Below are 15,534 nucleotides of genomic sequence, written 5' to 3' on the forward strand. Positions count from 1 at the left end.
ACATATTTACTAAATATCAATACAAAATTTCTATACAAAATTTCTAGGGATTCCTTTTTGTTAGGAATCAATAATATCTCAACCCTCAATTTGGTGGAGAGAGTCAACCTACCAAATAAAATGATAAAATCTTCTAATCTCAACCCACATTTGAAGCTTTCCATCATATTAGATGACTAGGAAATATTGCATTCTTGACCCAATTACAAAACATATACATAAAAATCTGAAAAATTACAAAATCAAAACAATAGACTAAAAAGTCCACTAAATCATGGATTTCACTTTTCCACCCATATGGTGGGAAAATGAAATCCACCCATATTTTCCATCCTCAATTCTTCCCTACCACCTAGGGGTGTCAATGGATAGCCGAAATCCGAATTCGAATCCGAAAAATCGGATATTATCCGAAATTTTCGGATATCGGATTCGGATTCGGATGTTATTTTAGTATTCGAATGAATTTCGGATACGAATTCGGATATTACCACATTCGATTCGATAATATCCGCTCCGAAATAATATGTATATTATGTACTTATGTTACACAACAAAACGTTTTTTTTATACATATATGAGGTTGTATATTTATGTCATACAACGAAACTTAAATTCAGAACTTTATCTTTTCCCAACCAAACGCAGAAGAATCAGCCATGACCTCCGTCTTCATCAAGGTGGTTTCGGCTGTGCGAGCTCGGTAACCACCGTCTTCTCCGGTCGGCCATTGTTCAGGTACATACTCTCTCTCTCTCTCTCTCTCTCTCTCACACACACACACACGCAGTAAAACCATTTTTTCTTGACTGTGCGAGCTCCATATCCACCGCCTTCGCCGGCCAACGAGCATCCAAGGATGCATCCTCTCTCTCTCTCTCTCACACACACACACACACAGCAAAACCCCAATTTTATTCGATTTTTAAACTGAAATACTTGGAAGATTATCATTTTTGGAGTTGAAAAAAAAGGAAAATTGATTTGTTTTTTTATTTGTTTTTTACAGATGGACTGATTGAGGACGATGGTAGTTTGTAGGATTTCTTATCGATTCGGATATTATCGGATATCTGATATCTTTTTCGAATTCGAATTCGAATGTTGTTAGCAATATCCGATCGGATTCGAATTCGAATTCGGATATTAATTTTTTTTTTCGGATTCGAATTCGGATATAGCGCTATCCGATCGGATAGCTATCCGTTGACAGCCCTACTACCACCACCACTACACTAACCTCGCTGTTGTCACCATCACCGTCGCCGTCGGCTCCCTCTCTGACCACCTTCTCTCTCTCTTTCTTCTTCTTTTTCTTCTTCTCCATCCCTCACCTCCTCCGCCACCACTACCACCACATTCTCCCCCAATCTTCCTCACGTACCTCCGTCGTTGCCATCGTCGTCGCCATTGTCACTGCTGTCACCGTCGCCGCCATCGTTGCCATCGCTGCCGCCACCTTCGTCGCCATCGTCACCACATCCTCCCCCCTCCATCTTCTTCGTCATCTTCTTCTTCCTCTCCCCCTCCTTTCATCTTCTTCCTCATTCTCTTCTTCTTCTTTTTTCTCATATCTTTTCATGATTTTATCCAAGTGAAATCAAACAATGGAATTTGATTTTCCAACCCTACCTATTTTCCACAACTAATTTCCCATGGATTTCAAATTCCATGGAAAGTGACTTTCCATGCAATCAAACATACCCTAAGTGGAAAATAGTACATTTTTTTTTTCATGGAAATTTTAAGTTTTTGTTCATAAAATTTACCCAGTGTCGAACTTCGGCGTTGGAATGTCTTATAGAGTTGAGACTCAATTGTACTTATTGTCGAGGTTCGACGTTGTAGATATTTTTCACTTATAGGAGCTTCTGTTGAACAATTTTGTTAAGGTTCGACAATAGGTATCGTTGATCCTCAGCACTATTATATATTTCATTGTCAAGATTCAACATTGGGTAAATTTTATAAACAAAATCGTAAAAATTTTGGGAAATCAATTTTCATTTTTTTTGTTATCATTTTTCATTTTTATAATTATGGAGAAAAATATATCGAGATTATAAGAATATATAAATGATTTAAAAAAATGAAAAAAATAAAGGAAACTTAAGAGGTTCATTATTGTTCATCAAATTTATAGTTTCTCTCAATTTTGATGATGTAAAATGTTGAGAGGGATGAAGTTACAATTTAGAAGATTATTTTTTAAGGATTTACTAGAGAAATTGTAGGTGATGGTATTTTTGTCCAAAAATATAAGTTATGATAGCAAATAGTCCTATTTTGGGTATTAAAAAAAAAGTAAATCCTTTTTACCATTGTCATAAACCTATAGATTTTTTTATACTAAATGTCATTTTTAAAGATGTCATAATAAAAAAGAGAGGATATTTTTATAGTTTTGAAAATTAAGCAAAGTGATGAAAGGGTTAAGGGTTGCAATTTTCGTGATTATTTTATGTTTATTTGCACATATAGCACAATCACATGGAAAATAGTGTGAAATATTATCTTCTTCCTCATTCATATATTTTTCTTCCCTACTATCACCACCACCATAGTCACCATCTTACTAACCTCGTAGTCACCATCTCCGACCACCTTATCTCTCTCTCTTCGTCTTCGTCTTCTTCTTTTTCTCTTCCTTCCTCATCTCCATCGTCGCCACCACCACGTCCTTTCATATTCTTCCTCATCATCTTCTTTTTCACTTATTTCTACCGTTACCATCACCACGTCCTTCTCCCTCCCTCTTATCATTTTCCAAGCCTCTTCTTCTCCGCCTCAAGCCTCTTCCTCTCCTCTCATCTTCTTTCTCATTCTCCTCCACCTCCTCTTCTTCTTCATCTTTATTTGTCTTAGATAATTTTTTAATGATTTTATCTGAGTAAAATCAAACAATGAAATTTGATTTTACAACCCTATCTATTTTTCACCATTATTTTTTTATGGATTTCAAATTTTATGGAAAATCACTTTCCATGCAATCAAACATACCTTCGAAAGGATTTGTGTGTTGTAAGTAAAAGTTGGCGTGCCAATAGAATCTCCCTGTACATTGTAAAGAGAGTTAAGTGGTTATCTCGTTCGAGGCAACTCGGACGTCAAAAAACAGATCGAGATTGTGTTAAGTTATAGAGAGACAGAGAGAGAGAGAGAGCTCATACTGAGCTAAAAGGGTTTTGGCTTCTTCTCTGAAACCTGAAACCCTAGAAGCCGAAGAAGAGTAAGAGGCAACAAAGAGGGGAAAGATGAGGATCATGATCAAGGGTGGTGTTTGGAAGAACACTGAAGATGAGATTCTCAAAGCTGCTGTTATGAAATATGGTAAGAATCAGTGGGCTCGGATCTCTTCACTTCTCGTCCGTAAATCTGCCAAGCAGTGTAAGGCGAGATGGTACGAGTGGCTCGATCCATCCATTAAAAAGGTCTGTTTGATTCATTCTTCTTCGTTTTATTCTCTCAAATCTCTCTCTCCCTCTCTCTTTTCAAAGTGGGAGAAACCCTTGATTTGTTGGTCGATTTATAAGTTTTGTATGTTATTTGTGAATTTTCGATAAATGCGTGTTTTCTGGCTGGAAATCGTATTGTGAATTTGTGATAGTTATTTGGTTAATTTGTTGGGTTTGATTATACATTTTTTTCCTTCATTTTTCTCTTCCATTGTTATTTCAGTTGGATAAGAGGTTTCTCTGATAGTTCTTCATTTAATCTAGGGTTTTGTTTTTTCACAATCTGAAAAACCCTAGATTTGTTGATTTGATTTTAAGGTTTGTGTGTTTTGTGGATTTTTGAGAAATAATGTGTTTTTGGTTGGAAATCCTATAGTGACAATTATTTGGTTAATTTATTGGGTTTGGTTATGGGAGGTTTTTATTCATGTTTAGAGCCATTGTTATTTTCAGTTGGATTAGAAGTTCCTTAGTTACTGATAAAAAAAAAGTTCCTTGGTTGATTTAATTTAAGGAGTTGTTATTGCATTCTGTTTTAGATTTCATCATTTACTCTTTTTTGGTTTGAGGACTGGAATTTTTTAATTTGATATTTTATTTTTCTGTTTCAAGTTTTCACCTTTCGTTACTGATCAGATTGCATTCTTCTTATTGTTTTATCAATTTCTATGTTTTTCAACTATTTTTTGGTGTTCTTTTTTTTTTTTTTTTTTCTGATATGAGATGGGAGCTTTTTTATTTGGTTATTGAACATCGCAACTTATCTTATTGTTTCTAATTCTATGTTATTTTTATTTTTTTATTTTTGTATATCTTATTGTTTGAAATTGCTGTAGTGTTAACAATTTAATATCATTTTTTTCTTTGTGGGAACTGACGACTTAATTGTTTTGGATTTTCTAGACTGAGTGGACCAGAGAAGAAGATGAGAAACTGCTGCATCTTGCTAAACTCATGCCAACCCAATGGAGAACAATTGCACCGATTGTGGGTCGGACTCCTTCACAGTGTCTTGAACGTTACGAGAAACTTCTTGATGCTGCCTGTGTCAAGGACGAGAATTATGAACCCAACGACGACCCACGGAAATTGCGTCCTGGAGAGATTGACCCGAACCCAGAATCCAAGCCCGCACGTCCCGATCCTGTTGATATGGATGAGGATGAAAAGGAAATGCTCTCAGAAGCACGAGCCCGTCTAGCCAACACTAGGGGCAAGAAAGCTAAAAGAAAAGCCAGGGAGAAACAGCTTGAAGAGGCAAGGAGGCTTGCCTCTTTGCAGAAACGGAGAGAACTAAAGGCAGCTGGAATAGATAATAGGCATCGGAAGAGAAAAAGAAAGGGGATAGACTATAATGCTGAGATCCCCTTCGAGAAAAAGCCTCCACCTGGGTTTTATGATGTTAGTGATGAGGACAGACCTGTGGAACAACCTAAATTCCCAACCACCATTGAAGAACTCGAAGGGAAAAGAAGGGTTGATGTTGAAGCACAATTAAGAAAACAGGATGTTGGAAAGAACAAAATTGCACAAAGGCAGGATGCCCCATCATCTATATTGCAAGTCAACAAGCTAAACGATCCAGAAACTGTTAGGAAAAGATCGAAACTGATGCTTCCCGCACCCCAAATTTCGGATCATGAATTAGAGGAAATTGCAAAGATGGGTTATGCTAGTGATCTTGTTTCAGGGAGTGAGGAACTTGTGGAAGGAAGTGGTGGTGGTGCTACACGAGCTCTTCTTGCAAATTATGCTCAAACTCCACGACAGGGGATGACACCATTTCGAACCCCACAAAGGACACCTGGTGGGAAGGCTGATGCTATTATGATGGAAGCCGAAAACCTTGCAAGGTTGAGAGAGTCACAAACCCCATTATTGGGTGGGGATAATCCAGAGTTGCACCCATCAGATTTTTCAGGTGTTACGCCTAAAAAAAGGGAAATTCAGACTCCAAATCCAATGGCTACTCCTTTGTCAACTCCTGGTAACATGGGTCTTACTCCTAGAATTGGCATGACTCCATCAAGAGATGGGTATGGTTTTGGTGTGACCCCAAAAGGAACTCCTATCCGAGATGAGCTTCACATTAATGAAGATATGGATATGCTTGATAGTACCAAACTTGAGCTCCGGAGGCAGGCTGAGTTGAGAAGAAACTTGCGTTCCGGTTTAACGACTCTTCCACAGCCTAAGAATGAGTATCAGATAGTTATCCAACCAGTTCCAGAAGAAAATGAAGAACCTGCTGAAACAATTGAAGAAGATATGTCAGATAAGATAGCTAGAGAAAAGGCTGAGGAAGAAGCAAGGCTTCAGGCATTACTTAGGAAGAGATCAAAAGTACTGCAGAGGGAGCTCCCTAGACCTCCGGCTGCTTCATTAGAGCTTATTAAGAATTCATTGATGAGAGCTGATGAAGACAAAAGTTCTTTTGCCCCTCCTACACTGGTTGAGCAAGCTGATGAAATGATAAGAAAGGAGCTCCTAGCTTTATTGGAACATGATAATGCCAAGTATCCACTTGATGAAAAAGTTGTCAAGGAGAAAAAGAAAGGGGGCAAGCGTGCTCCAAATGGAAACTCAATTGTTTCCATACCTGATATAGAGGATTTCGAAGAAGATGAACTAAAAGAGGTATCAAAAGCTTTCACTCATTTATATCCTTGAACTATGCATATCTACTTGTCAATGCAAGGTTTATCTGGTGGTTGATGATTTTGCTATGGTTCTATCTTCATCTATTGTTTGTTATTGTTTATTAACGTAAGATGACAACTACATTATTGTATGCTTTGGTTATTAGTGTTCTATTGATATCAATAAATTGCTAAAATGTCACTTATCGAGGCTTAGGTTCAATGGGGTTGAGATGGAAGGGGAGGAGAACATTAGACATGGGTGGTTGAATTTTACAAAAATTATCTTTTCGACGACTATCTTGATTGCCCCTTCTAAGATAATCTAATGACATTGGGAAATGATCAAATCTAGTTAGAACGACATTCTCCAGGTTATTAGACCAAGTAAATCTTCCCCTACCAAACTATTACGATTCATAAAATCCCTTAAACGTGTCATAGTCTTTGCTCCCCCCCCCCCCAACTTCTCGTAAGAGAAATGAATCATATTGAAATCACCCCCAAGCATCACGGCTCATTCCACATGACTCTTTTATCATCTAGCGCCTCCCAAAACTAAACCCGTACCTTGTCACTGGAAGGACCTTACACTCCAGAGAAAACACGAAGATGATTTTCCCCCACACAAATTAATGCGGAACACAACCGATGATGAGAATTATTACAATTTTATTTCGTCAGTGGTGAAATCTTCCCAGTTGAAGAGAATTGATGGGGACATCAAATCTTAAAGAGTAGATTTTAGTTTTTATCTAGATTTTTGTTTTATGGTTTTATTTTCATGTTTTTTGGGCTTATTTTGATGTTTTACTGGCCTATAGTCTTAGTATAATATTTAGGGACATTTTAATAATTTTACTGTCTTTTATTTAAGTTTATTAGGGTTTGAAAATTAGAAGAGAGAAAGTTAAGAAAATAAGATTTATTTATTTGGTATTTTAGTTTGACTAGGATTCTTAAATTAATTTTCTTTATATAAACTGTATTAGGGTTTTTTTATTATTAATGAATGATAATGAAGATTTTGATGAATAAAAAATGTGTTTATTTCATGGAGTGAAGTGAGTTCTCCACTATTCTTAGTGTGATTCCAAGGTTCTATCTTTCTATCCTTTATCTTTTTTTTCTTTTAATCTTTATTTTTCTTTTCTAATTTTTTGGTTTTATCTTGAAATCCCATTCTTGATTCTTGAAATCCCTTTTTTGATTCTTGAATCGTTTATCTTTTCTCTTAACCTTTAACCTTTTCCTCTATCCTATAATAATTGAAATAAAATTTTCATCTTACCTTTTGGGTTTACCCTATCCTAACCCAAATCGTAAACCCATATCAAATCCTTAATCCTCACCCAATCATAAACCAAATCCTTAACCCAATCCCCAACCAGATTTCCCTGAATTCCCAATTTTTTCAAAATCAAATTCCATTTTCTTATCTCTCCAATCCCCAACCAGATTTCCCTTAATCCCCTATTTTTTCAAAATCAAATTTCATTTTCTTATCTCCCCTCATCGTCTTGCATCACAAACTCAATATTGAGAAAGCACTAATCAGATCCTCCACAACCAATACTTTCTCATCCCATATGACAATGATACCTCTTGAAGCACCCCATGAAGGCAACACACTCCAACCTTTAGATCGAAAACCCCATAAGTCACCAATAATCTGTTTACCCACACTCAAATTTAGACTCTTGTAGCACTACAAAATACATTTTATGATGCCTAAGCATCAGTTTTGTTGAAGCTTTGCATAGACTTATTATTTAGGCCTCGTACATTCCAAGAGAAAAATTTAATTCACACTGAACAACTGTTTCTTGCCTCCGTGTCTTCTTTTGACCTGAGGATTTTAAGGGGAACTCAATCGACTTCTTCAAATTTCCCCGTAAAATCCTGCACCTCTTTCTCTAATCTAGCATTCCTCTTCTTTCTTCTAACATTGTCATCAATAATCGGTCTCATTATTCTGAGATAAGCAAATTTAGCTTCAAACCTCTATCTGAGGGAGATGTCTATTGACCTTTCAACCACCTTATCCGCACACCACATCGGCCTGCCAGCAACAACATTTTGCATACACTGCAACCTCCTCACTGTCTTAAAGGCCACATCTAGCATGATTTTTGTTACCTTTCCTTCTTGCTTGAAGGACAGTCCCATCTTCAACCAGGCTTCCATCATATTATCAAGCAGCTTCTCTGATAGCTCTTTTAGCAAAAAATGATCATCAACAGCTTTTGATACCCTTTCCAACTCCACCATCCCTAAGAACATAGCAGCATGCCCAATTTCTACTCCCCATCCACAAAAACCATCCTCCTTGTACCTTTTACTAGAACTACAACTCCATATTGGCATTCTGGCTATTGAACTTGAGCTTGTGAGGGAGCCAAATGGTCAAAATGAGTCCTAGAGCATCAAGAAATGCTTATCCACGCCGTGGCAAGGTTGTTGCAACCGAAAAAATTGAAAATGCTGAAAGCTCCAAACACACCAAGCAAATGAGGCAGCCTTGCAAGCAGACCACTATAAGAAAATTGAGCCCATGTTCAACCCTCTTCAAAACATGCCAAGCCGTGTAAGATCGCATACCCAATCCAATACCTGAGGATGAGGAATCTCTCATTCCTCCTCCATCTGCGTCGACTACACTGAAGAGGGCTAAAAGAACAGAAGATGATACCCAACACCCTTACCTGCACCAGACTTGATTGGTCCAATGGCCCGTTAGAACAATATAAAGTGTTTTCCAAAATGTGCTGGGCCTCAACACATTGTCCCCCAACAACATCCATTACCGCTTGTGTCTGAACTCATCAAAGACTTCAAGGACCGAAATCTCCTCTTCATATTGGGACTCTGCAAATGGGCCCTCGGCATAACCTCCCGTAGAAGAGCTTTGTACAACATCATGGACCTCAAGAGATGGCATTCTCCTTCAATCTGGGTCTAGCAGGACCTCCTATAATAAGGTGGTTTCATGAGATGAACTTTCCCCTTCGTCTTGGGCCTCAGTGCATGGGTTCCCATCAGGTATTGCTCTAAGTTGACTCGTCAACTAATGAGTCCTCCAACGGATCAGACACATGGGACAACTCACCATCTGAATCCAAGCTTCGTGATTCTGACTTGCAAAAACGTGTAAGCCACATGAGTCCTGTTCCGTCCTGCAATTTGAGCCCCAGATGTCATCTCCACTCCTAGAAATCTCTACATCAACGTGTGGCCCTAGCATGATAGCTACCCTATCCCTTTTAAAACAATTGAAAACTTGACTCAAGGACTGATTTCTCCAGGTACTCCTTGCTTCGACCAAAGCAATCTTCCAATTGCATCTCTGTGGCCTTGCACCCCGGCTCCTGCGCACCAGCAAATAGCTTTTCCAATGTTGGAATCTTTTATGACATAGATTGAGGGATCCTCCTCTGTAGTAAAACTCATTACGAATTGGAAACCTCTGCAAGAAATCCTACTGACTCCAACCTACATTGATTCTTGCAAAACTCAATTCACCAAGGTTTTATGTGGGAAGGGTCAATTTCCTACTAACCACCTATCTCCTTATCTATTACCTGTTTTTTCAAGGGAGGTGTGGGTTCACTTTCTTTCCTTATTCAAAATTTCTTAGTGTATTCCATTCTCGCTCTTTTCCTTATTTCAAAGTTGGCACTTGAAAGCAATATCTCTCAATACCATTTGTCGTATGTTGGGTTGTTTGGTTGAAGCGGATCAATAAGGTCTTCGAAGGAATTGAGCATTCTTTTGATGAGGTTCTCATGTTCGTTCTAGGCCTTATGTTATATTGGAGTAGAATCTTTAGAGAATTTAAATGAGTATTTTTTGAGGATCTTTTGGTTAATTTAGATTTATTTTTTGATGCTTGAGGTAGTTGTGTTATGTTTCCTGCTTTTGTAGTTCTTTTTAATTTCTTTTCCTTGTAATTGTGGTGGGTTGCTTTCCTTTTCAATAAATTATTTTGCTTATCAAAACGGAATTTCAATATTATTTCCTTCAATAACAAATAGAAAACACACATCCAATATGGTTGTCGTACTACTTGGTTCTTATACCAGCCATAGTCATCTCACTTTATATATATATAGATATAGATATAGATATAGATATAGATATATTTGATTAGTGGAATTTTATTGATAAGAGGACAAGAAGTCCGCAAAAACAAGGGCAAACTACAATCTCCCAATACAACAACATCCCACCTAAACAAAAAATCTTCAAAAAATCAACCCTTTGAAGCCCTTAAATTGCTTACACCAAAAAGAAACAAACCAAGAACGTTGAAAATTAACCCATGCATGGAGTGCCGAAAGAGCTTGCATGCATTGTAACCTTTTTTCCCCTAAATGTAGGAAAAGTATGCATATAATAACAATTTGGGTGCAGTTGGGATTTAGGATTGGATTGGAGTCCAATTTCTTTGAGTTATAGTTCTACTTATGTGTAGGTGCAATTCCTCATAATTGAAATGCCTAGGATATTCTAGTAGACCTTTTGTCTTTGGGGCATGAGGGCTCTCAATCTCAAACTAATCCACATCTTTGCCTCTCTCCCTCTTTTTTTTTCCCCAAATAACGTAGGGTACTTTACATCCTTCGACGTGGAAGAAGGATAATGATTAATGATTCTGATCCTTTAATAGTTTGCATCTAATGAATGGTGTTTCATTTAGATGATGACGATGTGAGGATATGCGGTGGCTATGAAATTTTTGCTGACCCTTGCATGTTTGGTATGTAACAAAACTAATTCATTGTTGTAGCTTGCTAGGTTGTGGGAAAATGGACTTGAACACCATCATTGTAGTCTGATGGTACAAGAATCCATATTAGATGTGGATATTTGAGGCGAATCCCTAACATTGTCTTTGTAAAGGTGGAGGAGACCATCTATCATGCAAGAATAGTTGTAGAAGGTAAAGAACAGAGTTTCAACAAAGACATATTAGGGTTTTAGACTGACTATCATAGGGATCAATCGCTGTCCTTTAAGTTTACAAGATGAGTAAATTAAGAGTTTAAACAATCAAGCCCAAACCTTGACCTAGTGGGATGATAATTAAGTGGGTCATACATGGGAGCTTCTTTATTAGATGGAGGATCCACATGGGTGGTTTAGGCATTGCAAATAATAGTGGGCATAGTTCGGAATATTTAACAACTTTATTATTATTATTATTATTATTATTATTATGGTTTAAGATTTCGTTTCATTTTGTAATGTTTTGTACAAAACGTTTCAGATTCTTACCTTACCGAGATGAAATAACCTCCAAATCGAAAAATATTAAAGTTTCAATCATTTTCCTTTGTTTTTTCCTGATCCACAGATCCACGAGAGATCTGGAAAAGAAAACCAGAGAGAGAGATAGAGAGAGAGAGGTACCTGGGTGGTTGATCACCAGATTTGTGCTGGATCCACGTCGAATCTTTGCTCTTATATTCTTCTCTCATCTTCTCGTCTTCTGCATCTTCGTCTGTGTCTTCTCCTTGAAAGTGAAACTATGCCTTTTTTATCTTCAAACGAAGCTTTCAATAAAATGATGCCCTTGACCTTGGTTTCATCTAGAAGACTAGATCATTTAGATCAGCCCCACATGTTTTGATAAACATTTGACATACCCCGTGTTTTCAAACTGATGAAATACCCCTTGACCTCGGTCTACTATGAAAGACATTCTTTATTTTAATGTTTCGAAAGTTTTGGGAATATTTCATAATGTTTCGGTTTTTAAAAAAACTGAAACACTGGCATGAAATTAAATTTTAAACCATGATTATTATTATTATCATTTTGCATTAGGTGTAGTTTAACACTTTCTATTTTTTATTTTTTTTCAGCATGTAGGGTTTGGTTATTGAACGCTATATAGGTCTTATTTTGTATTTTTTAATAGATCGGATGAATAAAAACAACTGCAGCTAGCTCTCTCTCTTGGATGTGTGAAGCTTCAAGAAATCCTAACTGTGAGTCCTAGCCTCCAAGGATAATATTGGTGTGATACCAATAGATCTATCTTCTTTTCTTTTTCTAAAACCCTAGATTCTTCACATATTTCTTTTTCAACATACTTGAAACCCTAGAAACATTATCTTATTGCCTCTTTTACTGGTTTAAACCACAAAATAGCTGTTTTTGATTTGTTTAAGAATTATAACATCTTTAAGCCCTTTATTTATTTTGATAGTCTACAAAATTTATTGAATAAGTGATCAAGAATACCAACTAAATACAACGACACACTGGGAACAAGAAATACTTCAGTCTCAATCCCATCTAGCCACAAAATCAACAAAGAACACTCTCTTGAACTCAATGAAAACTTTGGACTAGAAGAAGATACAAGCAAGGACCAAATATGACATCTCTCAATAGTATCCGCTTCTTTTCCTTCAAAGCATCTGTTATTATGCTATTTCCAAATAACCCAACATATTACAAACATGGTGCATCACTAAAAGCACCGCCTCACTGATGTAGATAGGTTTGTCGACACGTATCTCAATGCTTATGATCGTGTTAAGATGTATCGAAGAAAGAAACCAGCAACATTGACCAAGTTAACTCGATCCAATCTTCGACTAGTCCACAAGATTTAGTCTAACTTCTCTTAGGACTCTTTCTTTTATTGAGTTTCTATTTTTTAAGTTGCTTAAGTAGTCCTAGTTAGTTTTTATTTCAATTTTAGAAAGTTTATTTTCCTAGTTAGTTTTTAATTTGTTTTACGTTTATGTTATTTTCTAAAATTCGTTTTTATTCTTTAGGTTATAATTAGAAGTCTTTTTGGATGTCTAAATTGAGTTCTAACAGGATTAAAATGTTAGTAATATGTTATAGATAGATTAAGAAGTTCATTTTTTAATATTTTAGAAGGTTTCTAAGTTGTTATGAAGGAGTTATCTATATAAGGAGCTCCAATAAACAAATTCATTAGTGAGTTAGTTTGTTTGAAGAGTGATTAATAAAAGAAAAGAAAAGACTTTTCTTCCCTTTCTTTGTTTTTTTTTTTTCTTTTGAGCATACTTACCCGATATTGGTTATTAATTTTAGTGTTTGCGATTGATTTTCATCAATTACAAACCTAGATAAAAGTTTCTAGTCTGTTTTGCTTGACATAAAGATTATTTTGTTACTCCTAGTTCTTGGGATTTCATCTTAGAACCTGATTTTTAACATAAACTCCAGGTTTGTGTGTTATACTAGACATCACTAACTCTCTCCAAGAATAAATCAAATTCAATACAGAAGTTGGGAGGCACCCTTCCACACCAAACCTGTTGAAAAAGAAGCTTCAAACTTTTCTCGAGAAGGCACAATCAAGTAGTAGATGACCATTAATCTCCTTAACTCCTAGGAAAAGAAGGCAAACGTAGGCCCTCGAACACCTCTTACCATCAGCTGATCCATAGTCAACGTCTTCCTCTGCACCACACACCAAATGAAGAAGTCTACCTTTGTTAGAACTGTTAACTCCACATCTACTCTGTTGGAAAGTTAGAATTTGTGACCATCATCGAATCATAGAAAGAGCTCACTAAGAACATCCCTGATTGATTGTTGCTCCAACGACAATTATCTTCCAACTCATTTGAAATCCTCACACCTTCTAAGCATTGAAGCAGCAAAGACACCTCTTGTAACTCCCAATCATTTAAGTTCCTTCTAAAGCCAAGGTCCCAACCTCCTCTCTCATCTTAGTTCAAGAAGGAGCACATTAGTAAACCACTCTTTAAAGAAATTAAAGCTAGTTGTGGAAACCTCACCAAGAATGATGTCACCCCAAACCAAATATCTTCCCAAAATCAAACTTTACCCCCTGAACCTATCACAAATCTAACACTCTTACAGAACTTTAGAAGAACTTTAAGAATCCCTTTCTACACCTCACAACCAAAAGAGAGCACCGCAAACTTCTACTTTCCCACCCAAATGTCTCTACTCCAAATTTTGCTTTAACCACCTTCTCCACAATCACTTCCGTAACAAAGCTTGATTCATTACCCTAAGTCTTCCTAACTCTCAAACCTTTAGCACCTTGGACTTGCAGACTTTTTACCAACTCACCAAATGATACTTCTTTTTGCCAAACCTGTCATGTCATAAAAAATCACAAAATAACTTTTCCAACCTTTCTTCCACACTTCGGGCATAGTTAAAAGAGAGAAAATAGGCCGGCATACTTGCCAACACACTCTTGATGAGTGTTAGCTTTCCCTCATTCAAAAAGTACCTTGCTTGCACATCAACACCACAACATCCCACTCAACTTTACTTCTGTAAGCCTTTCCCAAAAGCAAACCCAACTAAGTAGATGAAAATGACCCCAATTGGCAACCCATAGAAGCCGCCAAAAATTGCGTTCTCGGAATTTCCCCAACCTCGGAACACCTTACTCTTGCAGAGATTTACAGGCAACCCCGAAACCGCTTTGAAACAACACAACCACCCCTAGAAATTCAACCTGCTTATCAGATGTTTCCACGAACACCAGCAAATTGGAGATTAGAAACCATTGGTCCACCTAGGCCTGGGGAAAAGCCAACAATATCACCATTCTCTCCTGTCTTACTGAGCATCCTGCCTAAAATTTTCGCTACAATTAAGAACAAGAAAGGTGATAGATGACTTCCTTGTCTTAGACTCCTCAAGCTCCTATAGAAGCATTTAGGTGTGCCATTCACTAAAATCGAAAATGATGCTAGGAAACACACATCAGCGCCCAACGAATCCATTTATCCCCAAAGCTTTAGCGCCCACGCAAGTACCTTAGGAAGCTCCAACTAACATGATTATATGCCTTCTTTAGGTCAATCTTACACACCAACCCCTGTTCACTTGATCTTCTCTTAGAGTCTATGCATTCATTCACCACAAGGACATCATCCATAATTTTCCTTCTCTTTATGAAAGTACTCTGAGTTGGACTAGTAATCACTGGCAATACCAACTTCAATCTCACATCCATCAACTTAGAAATAATCTTATACACTACTGGGTTTGAGGTCCACAATGTCCTCCACCCCCTCTTTAGGAATCAATGCTACAAAAGAGCAATTTGAACCAAAGTCTAGGAATCCATTATAATGAAAGTCTTGAACCACCTCCATCAAATCCTTTTTCACTACCTCCCAACACACCTTAAAGAAAGCCATAGAGAACCCATCTGGCCCAGGTGCTTTATCATCGTTGAAGCTAGTTATCACCCGGAGCACTTCTTCTTCAAAGGGCCTTTCCAACCACACTCTTTACTATTCAGAAATCTGATCAAAACCAAACCTATTAAGCCTTAGTCGTCTCCGGTGTACCTCCGAGTAAAGCTTCGTGTAGAAGTCCACCACTGCATTCACTACATTTTCTTCCCCTTCCAACCAAGTCTCTTCACACTTGAGTTTAGAGATCTGGTTAATGTGGCT

General features: G+C 37.2%; 1 protein-coding gene across 1 annotated transcript in view; it reads left to right on the top strand.

The window, feature by feature from the left end:
* The first annotated feature begins 3,142 nt into the window (after positions 1–3,142).
* Positions 3,143–15,534, top strand: part of CDC5 (cell division cycle 5) — a 25,485-nt gene continuing 13,093 nt past the window's right edge. The window contains exons 1-2 of the mRNA XM_086450773.1: positions 3,143–3,431; positions 4,359–6,092. Of these exons, the coding sequence (XP_086306899.1) occupies positions 3,255–3,431; positions 4,359–6,092 (1,911 nt within the window). The 5' untranslated portion in view covers positions 3,143–3,254. The remainder of the gene's footprint in view (positions 3,432–4,358; positions 6,093–15,534) is intronic.

Source organism: Akebia trifoliata, chromosome 8 (genome assembly GCF_017979445.1).
Source record: "Akebia trifoliata isolate Shusen 1 chromosome 8, ASM1797944v1, whole genome shotgun sequence".
Classification (NCBI taxonomy): Eukaryota; Viridiplantae; Streptophyta; class Magnoliopsida; order Ranunculales; family Lardizabalaceae; genus Akebia; species Akebia trifoliata.